Source organism: Tyto alba, unplaced genomic scaffold (genome assembly GCF_018691265.1).
Source record: "Tyto alba isolate M040663 unplaced genomic scaffold, T.alba_DEE_v4.0 Super-Scaffold_1000006, whole genome shotgun sequence".
Classification (NCBI taxonomy): Eukaryota; Metazoa; Chordata; class Aves; order Strigiformes; family Tytonidae; genus Tyto; species Tyto alba.
In genome coordinates, this window is record NW_024881272.1 from 3,642,542 (window position 1) to 3,664,485 (window position 21,944).

Below are 21,944 nucleotides of genomic sequence, written 5' to 3' on the forward strand. Positions count from 1 at the left end.
TTAAAACTTCAACAGGCAGCACTGCTGGCCTGTCTGACCAGCACAGAATTAACGCAGCGCAGGCAGAGGCAGAAGGGACACAAGGCTGCCAGGTTTTGCTGGGTTTTGGTGGAACATGCCCCTTTGCTTTTGCTACACTTAAATGTTTACATGTATTTGCAAAGCGTGTAAGCTTTCTGTATATGAAATGCCCCGCTTACACCTGCTTCCCTCAGGAAAAAAAAAAAAAAAAAAAGATGAAAGTTGCACTGTGACTAACACAAAAGTCAGATGCCAGCTTGGGAAAGAATGGAGAGCCAGGAGAAAGCACCGCCTAATCCCTAAAGAGGCTTCAGAAACAAGCATATACTCTCTCTTGCCAATGTGAAGTTGTGGTGACTGTAAAAATAGTTTTTCAGGTTGTTCTGGGTTCTACTTACTAGCCAAAAATTACAGGGAAGGTTCTGAGATCCACACCAGGATTAAAAAGATATCATAATAGTGCTAGTGCTACGCTACGAAGACGTATATTGTTAAGTCCCTTCACAAAATTTCTATGTATTAAATGCAAGAATTATCTATAGCAGCTTGCCATAATTACCACAGCGTACCACTCAAGAAGCAATGGGATGCTCCAAGGGCTTTAACCAAGGTCAAGAATAACTTAACTGCTGCCAGAAGTAAATCTATATATTCCTTACCTGCTTCACAATTTTAAACTATTTAAGATATATTTCAGTTAAGATCTACTTCAGTTTATTTATTTCAAGAAGGCATCAATACATTTTTTCAGCTCCTAATAACAAGGAACACTGGAAGAAGATATAACCTATTGTTATTGAAAGGCAAGCAAGCAAAATTTTAGATATTGTGTCATGAGAAAGCAGAAAGTCCAAGAAAGACTTCTGCCTCGCCCACATGGAATTAGTGACAGGTGCCTCAGCAATGCCCTCCCCATCGCTGCAGCTAGCAGGATGGGAAAGAGCAGGTCTTTTCCCCCACACAACTAAGAAGAGTTGACGAAGGACGGCGATCTCCTCTGTGTGCCTGCGCGTCGGGAGCCTCTGCGACACTGCCCTGCAAGTCTAGTCAAGCACAAAGCTGAGCCAGTTCTGCGATGCTATGACTTGGCGGCCAGAAATGCCACTGCTCAGAAGGGAAAGCTGACTTGCTCAGGTGCTGAAGTCTCTCTTCTTGAACAGCTGGCCAAGTTAATAGTTTGGCTCGCACTTTAAACACCTGCCCAGTTGTGCAAACTGTTTCTTTGAGCTGAGAACACGATCTGCGGTGCCAAAGCCATGAATCCTACCGCGAGGCTCAGCCCGAGCGGGACACGCAGTACTGCTCCAGCAAACATGAGCTGAAAATTCTCCTCCAGGCAAAAAGGTTCTGCCCTTTAAAAGCCAAGAACCGCTCCTCTGAAAGTTACTTGTACAGAACCACCTTCCACTGTGTTAAGTACTAATTTTTTTTTTTGGTGGGAAATACAAATACCGCCATTTTAAAGGCTTTCTTTTCATTAAGTTTGCCTGAAGAATTTAGATGAAGAAATCCTCAAGCCTTACGTCACTGCAACTGCCGACAGAGCTCTGTAAATGCATAGCCCTAACAATATGGTTGGACCTGAACTTCTACTAAAAAAAAATTTTTGGAAGACAATATTCATGGGCTCACGGAACAAGAGCCTCTAGTCCCAATCTCTTCTCCAGCTGTAAAACAAAGTGCCTTTCGTATTTTGTAAGCTTGCAACAAGCTACCCTGAGGGGATTATCACTATAATTTTTCATAAAATGTACAGAAGTTATTTCAATACTTCCTAGGGGCCAAAAGAATTAGGCAAGTAGGTCTAACACCAGTATGCTGTTTCTCATTTCCACCTAAAAACAACTTTTAATTCAAACAGTTGCACCTCCAGTGGCTAAGCCTGGGTACCAAACTTGTTCTGCATCAGTGGCAAAATATTAGCACCTCAAGAGAAAAGATGCATTGCCTGTTCCTTGAACAGACTTTACTGAGGAGCCTTTGCTGGTGCTCAGAGACTCCTAGTGGGCACAGATCGGAGTTCACCGATAACGGCAAGAGTTTTTGGCAGTGCACATGGCTCCACATATCATCAAACATCCTTTAACAAACCTTATTGTCCATATATTTTCTTGCACCGCCTGGTACTGATTTTTCATCATGAGTCATCCTGGTGTAAAAATACATTGCCTGCCAGCAAACTTGGTATAACTTGCTTACATGTTTTATCATTGAAAGAATATTCTTAAGTGCCTCCTTGCCCAGTTGGACTCAGCAGTTCAGTATTTGAGTCAAGTTTCCCCAAGCTTGCTGGTCCAAAGCCAAAGAAGCATAAACTGTAGTTCAAAAATTATATTTCAAGCAATCTGTTAGATGATATACCCTCTTGATATATTGTGATAGGTATTCTTTATAATTTCCTAATCAAACATAAATTCAGCCCATGCTTTAGTTCAACTTGAAACAAAATCACCAAAGTCTCCCACTCAATTCAGTGAGGCAGTCTGATAGCTAAAGGAATTTTCATTTTATTCAAATACTTGAAAAAATTTAAAAGCCAGTAGTCAGGACTTTCTTTTGAAGTTCTGAAGGTATACCATGTATTAAAATTTAAGTACTCACAGATGGCAAAGAAAACTTTTCTTCTCTTAAAAGAGAAGCTGGCAGTATATAAAGTCCTGTTCTGGTGTGATTCGGGGGAAGTCAGACACTACATCTAGCCTGGAATGAACCACCAGATTTAGCAAAGACAGACAAGACCAACGCATTTAATTTTTCAAGTTTTTACAATTCTCAATCAATTACGTTTTCCCTAAGCAGAAAAAGAAAACAAGTTGCTTCCCTTAAGCTGGTAAACACTACAGAAAGCAAACCCCATAAATATAGGGATGTCTTTCCAAGCGTTCCAACCATCACAGCGAGAGGCTGAAAGGTCCATCAAAAGATCATGTAGTCCCATTTGCACTTTTACACTAGGATGTTTGCTTAATTTGCTCTTAAAATCCCGCAAAAAAAGATCATTTTTTCTGAAATGCCAACCTAAGGCCCCTCTGCTGCATGCAAACCGAGTCCTCCCTGCAGCACACCCAGCTGCTGATTGTCACCTCTGTGCAACAGGCCCTTGGACAAGACTTAAATCCATACCCCGAACCATCAGTTCTCTCTTCCAGGTTATAACAGCAGCCTTCATAAATTAAGTTTTCTAATCCCCTTATGGCCACCTGACTTCAAGCTCCACTGTTTTGATAACAAGCTTCATTGTCAAGCACCAAAAAGCAAATAAAATTACGCCCAAGTTTTCAAAGCAGCCGTCTTGTGCCACCCAGCTAAAACCCATGACTTCTCCAAGTCTGACTGGTCAAAGTCAAGTTTTACTTACACCACTCTGCATTTACACAGCAAAGATGAGCCAGGCAAGATCTGCACTGGCACAACAAGTCCTACAAAAAATGTGGAAAACCCCCTGACCACACAAAAACACCCACTGGACACAATGCTCTGCTCTCCATCATGGCTAAAGGGGAACTCCACTTGGTTTTCCCCTGGCTGTCCTGAAGCATTAGCAGCTGTATCAGTTCCCTTATCAAATCTCACTAACACAAGCCCCCTGATAAGGAAATGAGGATTTTCCATACTAAAATCGGTAACTAGTCCAGGCAGCTAGACTTGTAAAAGCAATCAAAATCCAATCATCTGTTCTGTGAACAATTCTACAAAATAAAAACTGTATTAAATGGTCAGGGTAGTTTCATTCCAAGCAGGAATTTATATTCCTGTACTTCTCTTTCCTGGAGATACGTGTAGAAATTATACCACAATGGAAAGTGCTTGCACTCTAGCAAGCGTTAGCAGGACACAAGTGACTGATGCAAAGGCTCACTGAGGGCACTGCCAGAAACTTTGCCTTCTGTAAGGGAATAAGAACATGTAGAACAGAACATACATAAAATAAAGGTAGGAAATCCTTTAGTTTGGGGAGTGAAGATAAATTTTCTATGCTAGCGTAATAAAAAGAAAAGTCAAACACACTTAACACTTTAAAAAAAAAATTATTATTATATTTTAATCACTCAATGCGTGGCAAGGCTCACACCCAGAAGGAACTCCAAAGCAACACCCAGCAACTACTATTTTAGATTTTCCTCAAAGTAATAGTTAACTTCAACAAAAATTTATAATGGTTTAATACCTCAGTCAAATTTCTTTGTTCGTATTTAAGTATACCTGTGCCGATTCAGGGCAGGGGAGAGCAGTAGAAAACACTGACAGCACAGGCACTGAATATTTACAGCAGATTTAGGGGAGAGTTGGGTTGCTCAGAAGCCCCTAAACACAGCACCCAAGACAGCATTCTCATCTGGAGTTCAGAGCTGAACAAAAATTATTAAGTGGTTGTCAGTTTTACGGGAAATTAGCATTCCCCCTTCCGTTCCTAAGAGTAACTCGTAACACTTGCTACAATATAAAGCTTTACTGAGTAGTTTTTAGAGACTGGCTGGGCATTAATCCTTTATAGCTGGTATGCTTTGCTAAAGGTTGGATTTTGAAAGATACAGAAGTAACTCTGACTTCCCTGAACTATTGTGTAGGCAGCAACTGTATCTCTAACCACAACCTGTCAAAGGGAGATATTTTTATAGCAATCAGGATTGTGCACAAACCTCGGATTTTATACTTGAAGAACAGTAGCAGGGAACTTGTGGATATACTTCATCTTTGGTATTTCCCTCACCCATTAATTCAACATCGCCTGAATGTAACAGGCTTCAGACTGCACCTCCAGCTAACAGCCTGACACATCTTTTCCTGAAACTGTAACTGGATGGCGTTAGGACTCTGCTGCGGTATAGACTGTCCAATATAGATTTTACTTATTTATTTGTGTATAGACTTTACCTACTCACTTGTACATCAGGCAAGTACTGTTTAACAACTTTTTCTAAGCAGCTTTATCTTTATTGGAAGAGTTCTTAATGTTCCAAACTTGTGAGTGCTGCCACCTAATTTAAATGACTGTAGTTTTCCTAAAGTGCTGGAATCACTTGCTTTGGGAGCAGGCAGGTTTTGGCGATGTCAGCTCTTAATGATGTAGCAAGAAATCTTCAGGCTGTGAGTCATCGAGTTAAATGCTCCATGTGCCTTTTACACTGAAAGGACAGTCTTCACAGATACAGCAATGAAAAAAACAGGTCCAGCAGTACCACATTACTGTCAATTTTATCTGCTAACTAGTTTAAAGCTTATTACTCCTGTTATAGGCAGCTGAAGTCGGGGTGCAGCTCTTTGACCAGTAGCTTTATCAGATTACAGCTGTAGATCAAAGCCACACAAACAATTAATTCAGCAACAGTGCAACTGTGCAAGTAAAAAACCACCCCTGTAAGCAGATGCTAAAGCAAGGCAATCACCACCTGAATCCAAGCCCTCTCCACAGGGAATCCTGCTCTGTTACCTCCTCAGTTCCCACCTCAGCTGAGAGGGGTGGTGAGAAATGGGGACACAGAATAGGATTTTTTCAAATCCCATCTTCCCCCTTTCTCCTAGTCCAGGCTCCATTAGAAGCAAATCACAGTAATACTCTTCAAAAAGCAACCACCAAAAGCACCTCTTTCCAAGTTTGATCAGAACTGACAATCCTTCTCCATGGATAAAAGTACTCGCGCAGTCAGCTTCGTTCAAACTCATATTTTAACTCCAGTTTCATGGAAGTCACTTCCTTTGCCTCAAGATTTCAAAAACATGTGCCCAAAAGGTAAAAGCTACCCTAAGGGAAGTTTATACGTGCTTACTCTCCAATTTGATCTACAGGGAGGGAAACAAAAGTCCCTGCTCCGGCTTCTAGCATTCAACTGTGTCCACTCTCCCTCTCGTTACAGCCTAGAGTTCATGTCAAGCACAGAAGCAAGCCTGAGCCCTGCTACAAGAGCAGTGCTGGAAAAGCGAGTTAAATGCCTCAGAACTGGGATCTGGTCCATAGGCAGTCATTCAGGATCAGCAATATGCTTCAGTGTATTCCACAGAGTTCTAGAATTTAAGCCAGGAGAGTAACCTGCAAACTAAATATGCAGCAGTCTGAATTTTTAAATTAAAACAAAAATACCTTGGAATAAATGTACAGTTTTAAGATTAGCTCAGGAAAGCTCCGCTGCGTTTTCCACAGTTACTGGTTTGTAAAGATATTTTTAAAATACTATGCTGTTCTTTAACTTTCCATCTTGACCTACTACTTACCTGGAATTTTACTGGAGTCGTATGGGAGAAAACGAACCTCTAAATGGATGTTGCCCATGAAAGATAAGCACAAGAAATCCAGTCACCTTTACTTTGTTTACCTTCCCAGAGCTGACAGCATAGCCCCACAGGTGACTCTGATAGTGTTTTCAGTATAGAAAAATTAAGAGCAAATTACCAAAGGATTAAAAACAATTTAATAACTATAAAAAAAAACATAGGAAAGAATGAACGGATACTTAATATGTGTGGCACTTCAAGACACAGGATATCTTTTCATATTTTAAGGAATGCCTTTAAATTAAAGTTTCTATTAGGAAACAGTCAACAAATGAATTACACTTATGGAATATTCTGTTTCCTTATCAGCATTCATACAGTAGCACATTTACTGCCTTGGCTGACAACATGTCAGCTTTGCAGTAGAGAACAAGTCAATGGTAAAATGTTTAACACAGAATACATAATCTTTCTATGTATCTCCTTAAACTTTACACTATCCATTGGTCAAGCTAGTTTTTAAAAACTAAAGCAATCTTAAACATGTGAAGGCACAAGAACTTCAAGATCGCCTTGCAATCCACACAACCATTGACAGTCTGCTCCCTTAAAAATATACAGACTTTGGAGAAAAAAAACAACATAAAGCTCTGCTCGCTCACTACTCACAGTAAGAAACTTTTGGAAAGCACACAGAAGGGTTATTAGTGCTTATGACTATGCTAAGTGGGATGTGAGAGGGTTGCATCTGAACTACCTTACTTCCTATGGCAATTCCCACAAGGTTTTGAGACTGAGCAAGGAAAAGCAACAGAATTACATTCTGAACAAACAAAAAAAACAACCCAACAGAACAAAAACCCCCCCAAAATTATGCCCTTATAATATTACTGTACTTCGCTCTTTCAAATCCACCCTGATTAGAGCGCACCCAATATCAGGTTTCAGTTATGATGAATACATAGTAACACCAGTACTCATTTGTTATATTACAGTTCCTGACTTGGTAAAGTCTTCACTTGTGTTAAGGGCTGGAAACTGGAGACACCAGATGTTAAAATAAAGGAACATAACTGAACTTCTTTTAACAGCTTTTGCATTAAGAAAACCATGTCCAGAATTATGGAAAATGCAGAAATCAGAGCATCGAGATCAGATTCAGATGGATATGATCACATCAATTTCATAAAGCCGCGCTATTTAAGTCAGCCTTGCAGAACCCAGATCAGCTAAGGTGAAGGAGTGGATGCCAACCCTGCCTGCACATCGTATGAGACCTCACAGCAAGCCTACAGTATTCAGTTCAAAGGCTGGTACTTACATCATCAATTTAGTGCCACACTCTTGCAACACGGATAAAATATGTCCCCTCGCCTACCTGTGGAGCTGGAGGGCAGAGTGCCTGCTGCTAGGGAGTTCGTTACAAAGGTGACATACCTTTCCCCACGGAAAGTCCACCCCACTTGGCACAGAGAGGACAATAGCTGTAGCCCTCCGAGTCCTGACTTTCAAATCTAGCAATTTCCTGCTGCCTCTAGTCTCCACTCATAGCCTGGGATATAAAACTGAGATATCTTGCTGATTTTCATTGTTTTCTATAGACACTCTTCCTCTCAACCCCCGACTCTGAAATTACCCCTTGCCCAGTAGCAAACACTGATCCTTACACTTGGTCAAGCTGAAAACAACTCACATGGACAGAGGAAGGAATTACCATTAAAGAAGACTCAGCTACTGGGAATTCAAGATTCTGCCTTCCTTGCTAAGCAGCAGATGGGAAAAAAGCAAATATACTGGTTGTCACCATCAGAGGTGGCAAAAATAAAGCACAAGTAACCCCTCATACTGTGCTTGTAGTAAGTTAAATATGATAGATACCGTGGAGTATCAGAATTTTGAACATGTGCTCTCCAAGCACTAAGATCTATGCCCAGATAGTCAAGGCCTTCAAAAACATAAAGGCCTAAAGCAAAATTACTGATATTTCAATTGTTCATTATGACCATTCAACAATTGTATGAAGCTGTTTGTTGCCCAACCCCATTCATTTTATAAACTCACAATTATGTAAACACTGCACAAAACACACATCTACGCACAAATGTGACATACCCAGAAGTTTTAAAGTTGCTTTTCATAATTAAGAGATTTTTTTTCAGTGTGAAAGGACACTGCATGGTTTAGACAAGCCATGACAAATAACACTCAGATTACATCCAAGTGTGATCCTAATTGCAAGCTGCGTCATAGAAATTATTTTAAATTCTCCATCCTGAAACTAAATGCAAGCCACACTCAAACCACAGCAATGGCACAAATGCTGAACACCAGACAGGGAGAATTATATCAGCCATTTACGATAATTAAATGGGTACTCAGTGCATCATTGCCAGTAGTTTGCAGGAGTCTCATTAGCTGCTCCCCCTTCTCTATCAGAAACACATGGGTAATGCTGTTTCGACACATACGTACTTTTCAACTAGAGAATATATGAATAATTAATTTCCCCCAAAAAGAGTATGGAAATAAGAAAGAGGCAGAATCCTTTACCACCACAAGTTTAATGCAGCTCTATCAAATACAGTAATTTCTAACAAAAAAAAACAAAAAACAAACAAACAAACAAAACAAACAAACAAACAAACAAAAAAAAAAAAAAAAAAAACAAAAAACACACACACAAAAAAAACCAAGGATACCAGTTGGAGGCGCATGGAGCTGTGGGAAGGAGAGTTTGCTAACTGAATCTTAAATTTGACTTCTGGTTTAGCAACACACGACTCTGCTGCAGTCCTCTGCTGTTGGGCCTCCTCAGTTCAGGAGTGGCTCGTCCTGATGAGCTGTCAGCTACAATACACCCAAGAGTCCACCACCAAAACACATGTCACTCCTGGAACGTGTGAAGTTACTCTCTGGTCTATGTTCAGCTGAAGGAGAAACCTATGACCAATCCAACCAGCTCAGATCTAGCAAATGTTATTAGTTCAGAAGGAGTGAAGAAGCCTTCTATGAGAACTGCCCCTCTCTAGGAAGGGTGCAGCTTGAAGCTTTTGAGCCCTGTTGAACACCAATGTGTCTGGAGAAAAACCAACCTGGCTGAAGTGGTGCAGCTCACTTGGCCAAGCCCAGCTGCCCTCTGCAGCTATGCTGGCAGCAGGTCCAAGCTGCCTCCGAACGGAGCTGCCGCGGCCATTCTCCCGCAGAGCGCTCTCAGCTACTGCCAGTTAACCAGTAACCTACCTTTCCCATTTTAAAAACTAATGACTTGGTTAGGAACAACCATCTGTGCCAATTTATAACTTTCAAGGTTAATCCTGTTTTAGGGGATTAAATATTTTTCTAAAAGTCATTTTATTTCAAATTTACATCTCAATACCTAAAGACAGAGTCCTTCCTAGTTCTGCATCTAGAAAAGTTCACATGATGTTCAGCCAGCTACAAATTGGTATCTGCTTTGTGAATCGTGTATGCAAAAATTTGGGGGTTTAGCATATCTATACTGAACATAAACTCTGTAGAAAACAAAAATCTGAATGCAGTTTTCCAGACTGCGGTCTCTGAACAGTCAGATCAGACTCGTTCACTACCTCCATTTACCTTCTGCAGTGGCTGAGGAACAGGGTCCCTAGCAGTGGATTAAGACATCCAGCCTGAAGATCAAATCTTAAGGCTGGAAAGGACCTCAAAAGGTTACGTAGCCCATTCCCTCACCCTGATGTTACTCCTGAAACACTTGTGTAGCTTCTTTTGGAAGTCCTCCAGAGGCAGACATCTCCATACTCCAAAGCAGCTTGCTAAACCATTTCCACATGGCACTGTACTTATCCTAGTCAGCTTGCTAAACCATTTCCACATGGCACTACACCTTGCTTTAAACAATTGTAGTACGCCTTGGGTTCGCCCACTCTGGCTCCTTCCTCCCACCAAATCCCTCAGCAAACACCACCGGCCTCGCTCAGCCCACCATCACCTTCGCAAGGTGGTGAAGAGGCAGGGACTGTCCTCACCTGGTTAGACTGAGAAGCCATTTTCTGAATCTTGGCCGCATATTAAGTGAGAAGGGATGATGCCAGGAAAAGGTTCAGCATGTGACTACACAATTACCGGTTATTAACTCAACACTTGGGCATTACTCAGGCTGCACAAGCCAACACAGTCCTGGCATTCCACTTTGCAACCATGGTAGCTTGGATCTCGTCATCAAATGTTTCGTATAGTATACCAGCATGTCCAAAACAAATTTTAAAATAGAATCAGTTTGGCACTGTATTTCAGCATTTGACAATAAAGTATGGAAACTACGTGAATCACGCTGCTCTAACCCCAAAACCTGAAATCCATATGTTCAACAGCATTTTTAAGCATATAAATAAAATTTCCTGCAGCTGAGTCCTTAAAGGCCCAGAGATCTTCATGTCTTTCTGATCCGTCATTCCTGAAGACAAAACACACTTGGGCCACGTCTCTTAACACTCCGGCATAGCAATTTCTAGTTTTGTAGTCCTCAAAGACTTATTTCACAAATTAATAGAATCAAGTATACATGATAGAAAAGTATATTTTTATAACCATCTTTCATGCAGAGTGTACAGAATTTTACCTGCTTTTGAAAGAGCATCCCAAAATTCTGACTGCATAACGTAACTGTTGCAGATAGACACATCACTTTATGTGTTCACTCCTCCCTGTCCCTCTATGATGGAAGCTACCAAAATAGTCTGTATGTGCACAAGCAGCATCAGCAAGCATTTGACATCTTCATTAGAAAGATACTGGAAATATCTTTCCAGATAGTTTCAAGCTTTAGAGGTTATTTTAGTCTCTGGTATCAAAACCAGGAGAAGACAAGTACTTCAGCTGAAGCTGGACTGCAAAGCCAGGCAAGCCACAGTCCCCCAAGACTGTCTTTGCCCCAAACCCTGTAACTCCTACCTCAAAACAAAATAAATCTTTAAAATGAAATAGTCGGAATATGTTCAAACTGGGTGGAAAAACTGCCAGAAGTTCATGCCCTAGCATAATCTATGTGACATGCTCCTGGAGTTAAGGCCTTTTGTATTAATTCAAATGCGTGTTCACAACACGTATCAGGCAGTTCATCACTTCTTTTCCAGTTAAAGAGATCACATATATGTTCAACTTTATGCATATTGATGGTATTAAGACAAACTGAAACATCTTCTAGATTTTTATTGCAAGATTATGCTGCATCTTTTAATAATTACATTTATAATCATTAACCCATATAGAAATCTCAAGTTTTCCTTCATATTGAAATAACATTTCCTTCAAACCGCAGCTGGATGTTGGACCTGTAATAGCTGCTACAGTCTTAATGGCTTTATACACTTTTGGTAGTTTAGGGGTTTTCTTTAATATTAAAAAATGTGGCTTAAATCCTTTGGACACCACTCCTATTGCCATTCACAAAAACCAGACGCACTAGTAGATTGTTTTTTTCCAGGGACTAGCCGGCTAGTTAAAGCCTCTGTGCTCAGGTTTGTCACAGCATTGTCCTTGACAATTATTTACACTACTTCAGGACAAACAAGACAAACAACTACAGCGTCTATTCAACAGACAAAAGTCTTGTCCCATCCTTCTTTCTCCCACTCTTCACAGGTACGGTGGATTAGCATTTCTATTTTTAGTTATTATTAGTCTGGAAAAAGTACCCCAAAGACCTCTCTTAATGGCTCAAGTGTACCTCAAATTAAGAGCATGAATGCTCAAAGGCACTGCCAAAACCAGTGCTGACTGCAGAAGGAACTGAAGCTGGAGTCTGTCAAAGGTTCCCTGCTGGCTACGGGAAACCCTGGTTTAAAAAAAGATTATCACACAGTTCGCAGCTGTTTGACACATAGCAATATCCACGTGCTTGCTTCGAATCACAGTGAGACCAAGACAGGACATGGCAAAGCAAATACCAGGAGACTGTCATTGCAACAGAAGGTATAGGAGCAGAATTTACAGGACTATCATAAAACAAACCGGGGGGGGGGGAAAGGTCTTCCCAGCAAAAATTCATTTCTTTCTATTCCTGACAACACCTGTAGGGAAGTGAAACTGTAATAAATAATATAGCACAGACTGGGGAGCCCAGGGGGCCCACAAACAGGCTGGCTCCAACCAATCTGCCCTTTGCTGTAGTCTGACCAAACAGGAAAAACTATCGAGGCCTCATTAAATCAAGGCACCAAGAAACACCAAAGTCAGTCTTGAATAAAGACTCCTGTTGCCCCAAAGGTCCATTTTACTGCACCCAAACAAAAAGTCTGATCTCTGCCTAAGGTTCTTTAAAGTAATTCAAGAAAATTTTCCCCAACCTCATTTGGCAGAATCAAAGTTTTCACTGGAAATACATTCAGAATTAATTTCTCACTTCCCAACAGCTAGAGAGCAGCTCTCTGAGATAATTCAGCCATATGACAAGTGGGGCCCACAGACTCAAAAGAGACAATGCTTCAGAGGGCAGGGGGGCGGAAATAAAATAAACATCAGCTTACACATACCAATATTAGATGAAGCAGAAAACCATTCAGTAGGGCTGAACACTAGAGGACACTTTCAACACCACAGACAATGAAATTAAAATATGACAAATAGACTGCTGACGTATTAGAAACATAAGTACTTTCAGAAAAATGACATTTCTTTTCCCTAAAGGTGGAAGAGAAAATTAACTCTAGCAGGACTCCTAAGTACCTCAAGGGTATCTCTGATTTGAGTCCCATCAGTGAAATTCAGTCTGTCGCCCACGGCTGTGTAACAATCGCAAGAGACTCCTCAGCCTTCTGGTTCCTTATGATAATCCCTTGAGTGCAGAAGCCAGTGTGAATAATCCAAGAAAAGTCCTACTGGAATACAGAAAGAAGAGAAAGCAGGCCTAACATTACTCAGAAAGCTCTTATTCCACCCCAACTCACAGCATTACATTGATCTGAATGGGTAGCTGCTGATTTACCTCACAGGGATTGAAAAACACAGTATCAGAACACTGCTTAAGCCATTTCCCCCCCATTTGCTTGGCTAGGAAGTCCCCAAGCTTACAATTAGAAAATCTTCTTAAATTCAAATGGGAAGAGAAGCCAGTGGCCAGACAAGTGTAGAAATGTGGCTTAAAGGCAGGACTTGGAGCACGGCTACGCAAGTGGAAGCTGGTGATGCAACCACTACAACTGTAAAGCTACATTCAACAAGATACTGCATGCAACAACACAAGCGCTCAGAGACACATACAAAAAAAAAGCCACCAGCCCTCCCTCCTGTACAAAACAGTGAGAAACTATGGCCCACGAGTCAGCTCCATGATTCCTTGTGTCACTCCACAATAAATATTAAGTTAGTCCTCTAATCTTTTTATTGCAGTAAGATGGAGAATTAGAGTTAAGTTTCCATACCCCTCCCGGAGCACAGGCAAAACTTACGTTTTACCGAACACCACTGAAATCCATGACCTCCCTAGTAATACATTAAAAAGCAGAGGACCGAAGTATGCAATTCTGCTAATGATTGTAAGGAAACAGATCTGTGGTTTTATTCCCCTCCTGCTTCACAGCAGCTGTGCAGTTGTCAAGTGAAATGAGGACAAGCCTCAAGTTCAAAGTAACAAAAGCAATAACTAACGTCTTCCCACACATACTCCTTATGCATTATAGCTGCATTCCTCAACTGCTCTTCCACCATTCCTTAACCTGAGGAGTCTGTTCCTACTAGTAAATCTCTGCTGCTGTTGTGAAGATCCAACAGCAGTGATGAAGGACCCTTAAAACTCTGCAACCCCCCTGGAGTACCTCATCCAACAAAATCAGACACTACAGCAAACTATCCTCTCCTCCCTCCCCAGCCACCATGCATTTGAACTGCAAATACTCCTCTTCCTTACTGGTTTTTGCCAGGCTGAGCCAGGAAGATGCCAAGGCATCAAGTCACTGTCTTCTCCCATCAACCCAAGCGATGCCGAGCAGTGACTGCAGCCAGCCTTTTCTCCTCAAGTAGGAAGCACCAAGACATCTGAAAACGCATGCCAGTAGCCAACGTGGCAAACTGAAAAGCAGGACAGCCTCACATTCCATATAGATTGATTTAAATAAAGCTTTAAATTGCTTGACATAAAAATTAGTGTTATGATTCAACACCCAGATCAGCTTGTTTGGAGGCAAAAAACATCTCACTAGAGCAGGATAGGGTTACTCATTATGGAACTGCTATATGGAAGATGCACTCTTAGGACAGAGGAAAAAAGATTTTACAAATAGCTTGAATATCACAGTATACTCTATACTGAGTTGTTAAAATAGCAAAGCATTCATCAAGCAAATGTATCTTCTTACCATGCACCAAACTGAGGAAACTCAGCAAAAAAATCTCCAAGCCCTTACATTCAGGGAATGAGGCAGCTTTCTCAAAATGCTTTGGAGCAGCTTAAGTGTCCCATCAGAACTTCAGATAAGCGTCACCTGGTTTCACTGCCACAACAGAACCTTCTCCTTTTCAACAAAGATCAAACTATGTAGTAATATGCAGGTTAGAACAAGAACTACTTGCTACAAGAATCATCTCTGCCACGACAAATAAATACAGCTGTAACTTTACTTACACTAACCTGCACTTCTAGGTCACTGGAACACTGTTTTGCAAGTAACCTCAAAGCACAGCACAAAGAAAGCACAGTAACAGCATCCACAATAAGCTGTGTTCTGCAACAAGACAGAAAAAAAAAAGGGGGGGGAAGACTCTCAGCCCAGACTGAAAACCGAGGTACTACCTGTGACACTGATATCAGCTACATCCTATATGTATATATATAGAATATATATAACTACAGCAATATTCTAGGAAATGGGCACTATTTACTAGTGTTATGGGTCTAAGAGCACTTTAATGATAACAAACACTATCACTAGAAGCAGCATTCCCACCCTGTCTTATGAGTGCCTCATTCCTGCTGAACACAACCTCACCCCTTTTGTCAGCACCTGTGTGGTAACATGATGAATGGCATCAGGAAACCAACTCGGGCTAAGCTCTGTGGGTCAAAACCAAAATAAAAGCAGTTTTAACCTCACATAGCTCCCCAGTCCAGTTTACTTAAGATCCGGCCATGAACTTACACCGTCACATCAGGGCTGAGCAGGAAAGGGTGGAAAGGAAGAGTGGGACGTGTTCAAGATTAAAACACATCCTTTGTCTATACGGTCAAGCTTTTGCCAAGTACTAAGACAGAAAGATCAAGTTCTCAGCTTATTAGAGCCCTCTTCCCTCCAGCACACATTCACACGTAGCCACCTTCCTGCCAGTCCCTCCAGCAGCAAAACGTGCCCACCACCTGCTAAACTGGCCAGGCACCTGAATCCTCACTATTAAGGATGAGATTCTATCCACTCTTTTAACATACCACACCAACTGCACTCAAACTCTGTATGGAGGAGCAAACTCAAACGCCACGGCTGTCGTGAAGCTCCGCATGTGCTGATTTACTCCAGCTGAGCTCTGCCTGCTTCTCTCTCAACAGGCACATCCCTTTGGATTGCTCTCCAACCAGCTAATTTTCATGAAGTCAGTAGCAACAATCAGCTTTGAGTACTTCTATCCCTCTGTAGAAGGACTGCTAAGATTTGTTAAAGCCATTTGAGAAAGAGAAGAAAAAAAAAAAAAAAAGGCTATAAGCAGTACAGTCACACAAGCCTTGTTTCCTTAGGAATCTAGGCCTGGAAAAAAAGTATCAGAGCTATGACAGCACATCCAGCCAACTTGTGACTTTAGCACAAGTTGTCCCTGGGTGGCAGGAGGATGCTCAATAATCCAAATCCCCACGACAGGAAGAAGGGAGCGAGTAATAGCTGCCCAGAGACCCAAGGGGTACGGCGTATATCTTGGGACTCTCAGCAAGATGAATTTCCTTCAGCAGGAAGCTCAGAGGGGAATTGCTCAACACTCTTTTAATTGCAATTCTTTTTACTTCATAGGTCACCACAAAAAGCTTGTTGATCAGTAGTAAGTAGTAATCATCATCAATCTCATTTGCCTTTTTAAACCATTACCCTCACCCTTGAAGAGGGATAAGAAGCATTGCTCATACTAAATACTGGCAGCAATTCTAGTTACCAAATGATGGAAACACCTTGTCTGGAGGAATAAAGAGAGAGAAAATAAAGAATGTTTTCCCTTTATGTTCCCCCAAAGAAAACACTGTGCTACAAGGTGCCTCCTGAAAGGCCAATGCGGTATTTGATCTCTCCACTGCTCCTCCCCTGTTTAAAATTCAAGAGTAAACAATGTATGAAAGTAGCATTAATCATTTCAGGACATAAAACAAGCTGGAGGGAATACTTTCCAAGACTGACTGGTCTTGTTCAGATATCAAGACAAATCAAGAAAGATGCAGATCAAGCGCAGCGAGGTCAGCAGAGGCCCCCGGGGCGGCTGGGGCTGGAGCACTTGCATTCAGGGCTGGAGAACAGGCACAGGGTTTCATCAGCCCGGGGCAGGGAAGGCTGCGGGGCTCCCACAGCAGCTGCATGCCTGTGGGCAGGGGATTGAGAAGATGGAGCCAGGATCTCCGCAGTGGCATGTGGCGGGAGGATGAGACACAACGGGCACGTGTTAAAATACGAGAGGTTCGAACTGGACGTAAAGAAAATCTTTTCTACCACGGGGACAGTCAAGGAGTAGCACGGGCTGCCCAAAAGGTCTGTCCTTGGAGGTTTTCAAGACCCGAGTGGTTCATGCCCTGAGCAACCTGGTCTGACCCCAGAGGTGCCCCTGCTTTGTGCAGGAGGTTGGACAGGGACCTCCTGAGGTCACCTCCAGCCCAAGTTACCTTGTGATCCTATGAACTCCAGGTAGCACACACACCGCAGGCACGCATTACAAGACTCTGTATTAATACTTTTCCTCCATACACTCCCAAGATAATTAAATAACTTACTCTGCCTGTCCTGTTGAGATTCATTCTGGCTTTCATGCAGTATTCTGGTTTGTGCCTTTCCAGCACTGACCAACATCAGCTCTACATCATCCCAATCAGGAATTGGTCCCAGAACATGCTCACACACACATATATCACAGTGCTAAATTACCTCCGCTCTACCCTCCTCCATTAACAGTGAAGAAACACTGCAAGAGGTGCGTCACGGACTGGCAGACAGCAAAGGAGCAACCATGAAGAGACACAGCAGATGCAGAAGTTAATGGAGCTACTGATGAGTCTTTGAAAAGAGAGCCACAATTTAAATTATTAAAGCAGTCAAACCTTTAATGAAGTTGGTTATAGCCTCATCATAAGACTACAGGAAACTACCTACTGGTTTGTCAGCACTAGAATTTCTAAGCTGTGTTCAAGCCCTGTAATTCAAGCACTTTTTATTCTATGTTTACAGAGTACTAAAAGCCACAATTTACCAGGGTAACGCCACATTCACCCAACAACTAGAATTCACATCTTTGTGAAATACAATTGAGACGGTCCTATCTCAGGCAAACTGCTAAACTTTTGAATCCAAGTTAACTACATTTTGAACATTAACATAAAAAACTGGCAAGGAAGATCATTCCCTTAAAGTGAATAAACATGGACTAAAGATCGATACTGTCTTATAAAAAGTATGTGCTCAGAAGTTTCCGTGGTACTATGCTAGAAATCCTACTGGTAGTGATATTTTGCTTAAAGGTGACTTTTGTACCTAGCAGGATACATGAAATGTCTACTGTAAAATGACTGGCCCTGTGAGGTTAATTTGATTTATGGGGAGCACTTGTAGATTCCCAAAGCAGCACAAACTGGTATGGGTATAAATTTTTAGCCAGATAAGATAAACACATTCACTTGAACAGAGAGGTGCGAAACCGTGACTCTTTTCACTAAGAACTCTTTGAAAGAACCTCCTGAAAGGTCTACTCGCCTGACCAGATGTAATGCAAATCTTTGAGGAGTCAAACAATGACCCGAGAGAAACACCTAAAAACTAGATGGGACAGAAGACACTCCAGTACTCTTGGAAGGTGACCTTGAAAAGAATAGTAAGACTAGGAAAGCAAAAATCCCATTGCTTTCTTACAACATACAAAGCCGAGTTAAAAACAGACTTTCCTGCAACTTTTAAAAGACTCACTACGTGAAGTTTGACCTTATTTGTTCATGCTGGAAGACTTCTGTAGGAGTCTCTGGTGTTTCTCAGTTCTTGCACTTCGACTGAAGGGGCATAATTTTTTAAGGACAGCATTTTAAAACAGCTGATTCATATTCATTTATACAGAAAGCGGAGAGACTGGTAGTGGAAGAGTTAAGGCGGTCCAGCTAGAAGTCCCTTCTTCCCTGCTCATTTTTTCAGCATCTCAATTCTTGCAGAGTCATTATTTCACTAGTTATTCCACCATTACATGGTCACCTTAGAAATTCATCTCTCTTCTGTCTAAACTTCAAATACACAGGAAACATTTCTCCCAAAAACTTTTCTGTCCCTCCTTAGTTTTAAGACGATGAAGCCTAGCAGAGACTAATTGTTCCACATCTTCACTTGGCACAATGTTTTGTTAAGTTGCTCTTTCACATCATCACACTTTTGTCTATTTACTCCATCATTACGCTCGGATTGAGCTTGTAATGCTAGAGCAAGGAGGAGGATGCTCTCCTCCTTAAGGTGCAAGACTAACAGAACTGGCTCTGAGAGTTTGAGGCTCTATTCCCAGTTCTCTTTATGAGCTTGGGCTGCAGTAATCTGCAGCTCAATTTCTGCCCTATGCAAATCAAACAATTCAAACATACGTTTTGGATGTAAAAAGCATTTCACAGCTTTTAAGGAAACCATCCCCAAGCTTACCCTCTACATAGAGAAACAAACCCACAGGTTCTCTAGAGGAAGAAGGTGAAAATTACTGACTACAAAGTGCTTGAAAAGTTTGGGAGGGGGAGTGTCCTGCTGGCTTTTTTTAGGAGATAAGGTTCTTGGTGACCAAGACAGGAGTCATTACTTGTAATACATTAGTGCCCAGATGCTTCAGTCCCCTTGTATTAGACACAACACAAACAAAGCAGTCAGGAAAAAGCGATGAAGGCCCAGGATGAGCTATGGTGTTGGAGGAACAAAGCTAGGAGAAACAGGTGATTTTTGCCCACACACTTGCAAACAAGTAGGATCTCCGGGTTGGTGCAGCAGAGTACAGAGTGCTACGAAAGAGTCCGGTGGTACAGGAAGGTGATGGGGGCAGGACAAGTGCGACTTCAGGAGCACTGCCTTGTAATGATGCATGGCAGCAGAAGACTCGTTGTCACAGGGAGTGAGAGTGGAGCAAGAGGTTACAACATTATTAAGACATATACTAAAATACAAAAGCAATTCCTTTACTGGTAGAGGAAGCATAATAAGGCACATAAGAGCTTTTTCCATAATGTAGCGGTAATGAAAGAACGACCAAGTTTAAGACAGCATAGGTTAGCAGCCTAGAAGAGAAAAAGGCTCATAAACTTGCTATTAGAGAAAAAGATTACTTTTTTTTTTTTCTTTTCTTTTTTGAAAAGATAAGCTCGAGACAGGATTTGGACTACCAGAAGGCGGTAGAGGCAGGCAGAGATACAAGATGAAGAAGAAGGGGAGGATTTGGAGAATCAGTAAGGGGAGAACAGCTGAAGCATTTCAGAACCCTGGATAGAAAGTGTTTTGGAAATATAGAAAAACGCCTTAAATTCACCCCTTAGGAATCCTTCCCAATCCCTGAACTGTCCAGATAGAGCATGCCTGCCCTTTTGGCAGGTCTACAGCTTTCCCATGAGGTGCTCTGGGAGGGCAGGGGGTGGGGGCCAACACGCTATTTAGTATCTTACAGCTACTGAAAAGCCATTGTATCTGGCAATGCTCCTTTCCAAAAATGGCTAGAGAAAGAGCGTTTCGTACCCAAAAGATCAGCTCACCCAGAAGCTTAGCAAAGTTCTGCTCATACCAACGTGTGGCATCCCGCACTCTGGACTTCAGGGACTGGGGAGTGTTCCTGCTCAGCGAAGCATTTCAAAGCAGCTCAACCCCGGCGGGCTCGCTCCCCTCCCAAACCCCCAGCTGGCCGCCCCCAAACCTGCGACAGAGGCCTTCCAGCAGGCCGGCGAGGGCTGAGACCCAACTCCTGCTACTCCCGTTCTCCCAGAGCCCCTCACGGGGCTGCCAGCACAGGGTTTCGCTTCACCGCCGGGGTCAAACTCCGCAGCAGCCGGGTTACCGCGGCACCTAGCCGAAAGGGGCTGGAGGATTCCCGCAGAGAAGCCAGCGGGGCTCCCCTTCCCTCCCCGCGGCTCCAGAGCACCGGCTTGACCTTGCTGGGCAGCCCTCGCTGCGCTGGTGTGTGGGGGGGAGGTGTGTGTGTCCCCCCCTCCTCCCCGGTCACATCCCCCCTTACATCCCCCAGCTCCTCGCTGCCGCCGCTGAAGCCTCCTCACGCCTGAGGGGACGGCGTCCTGCCGCCTCCGGGGCCGCTGGCCGCGGCCTCGCCTCAGAGCAGGCGGCGACCCGCCCCCCCACCTTCCCTTCCCTTCCCCGCCGCCCCCCCGCCCCGCTTCCCGGCCGGCTCTCACCGGAGATACTGCGCACACAGCAGGCTCATCCTCCGCTGCTCGCCGCCCCGTCCCGCCGCGGGTCTCACAGCCCGGGCCGGCCCGCCCTCCCCGCTCCGCCACCGCTGCTGCTCCCGCTGCCGCCTCCGGCCGCCGCCGCCATCTTCCCGTGCAGGGCCTGCCGCCGCGGGGGAGGGGCAGCAGGAAGGAAGGGGCGGGGGGAGAAGGGGAAGGGGGGGGGGGGGAGGTGTCCCCGCTTTGCGCTCCGGCCGGGCAGAGAACCGCCCAGCGCCCCGGTCTCCGCAAACCCTCCGGGATACCGGCGACAACCACCGCCGCGCTCTCTCTCCGTCCCTTCCTGCCCGCCCGCCGCCCCGCTGAGGCGCCCGGACCCTCCCGCCGCGCCGGCCGCGCTTCCGGGCCGGGCCCAGCCCCGCCCCCGCCCCCGCCGCCACTTCCGGCGGCGCCACCGGCAAACCCTTCCCTCCACCTCCCACCCCCCCCAACCCGCGGCGGCGCCCGCCGATTGGCTCGCCCGCTGCCATAGCAACCGAATGGGGGGGGGGGGGGGAGAGAGAGAGAGCGCGCGCGAGCGAGAGGGGCGTCGTCATGGCAACCGCGGCGCCTTCCCGCCGGGCCTGGACATGCAGCTGCGGCTTTAAACGGCGTCTCCCGCCCCGGGCCCCGCGCAGCGGCGCCTCCGTTTATCCCTTTTATTTTTTATTATTTTTAATCACGGAGCTCGGGGAGGCGTGCCGGGTGGCCCACGGCGCGGTAGGGGAGCCCCTGTCCCTCAGCGCGAGTGGCAGCCTGGCGCCTTCCCGGCAGAAAATGGTTTTAACGAGAGCGGCGCTCGTAGGCCTGGGTTTCCCACAGAAACCAGACTGCCCCTTCCCTACCTGCTTGCTTGCCCACACCGAAGGATTCCCAGCGTTCGGCTGCTCCGGTGCCCGGCCCCAAGGGTCACCCCAAAGTGTCCTGAATAGCCCTCATCTCAGATTCCTTCCGTTGCCCAAAACCACCGGCAGCACCGGGACACGGGCACCTGAGGCGGTAACCTTGCACCTCGGTACAGCAATCCATCACATCTAAACATTTACACTTTTTACACCGTGTGGTGCCACCTCCTGTGCCAACTTGGTGACCCGTTTTATGCTCCAACTTGTCTTTTGGG

General features: G+C 44.0%; 1 protein-coding gene across 1 annotated transcript in view; it reads right to left on the reverse strand.

The window, feature by feature from the left end:
- SMG7 (SMG7 nonsense mediated mRNA decay factor) overlaps positions 1 to 21,174 on the reverse strand; it is a 56,239-nt gene extending 35,065 nt beyond the window's left edge. Inside the window, 1 exon segment of the mRNA XM_042786393.1 lies at positions 20,792 to 21,174. Within this exon segment, the coding sequence (XP_042642327.1) occupies positions 20,792 to 20,820 (29 nt within the window). The 5' untranslated portion in view covers positions 20,821 to 21,174.
- Between the last annotated feature and the right edge of the window lie 770 nt (positions 21,175 to 21,944).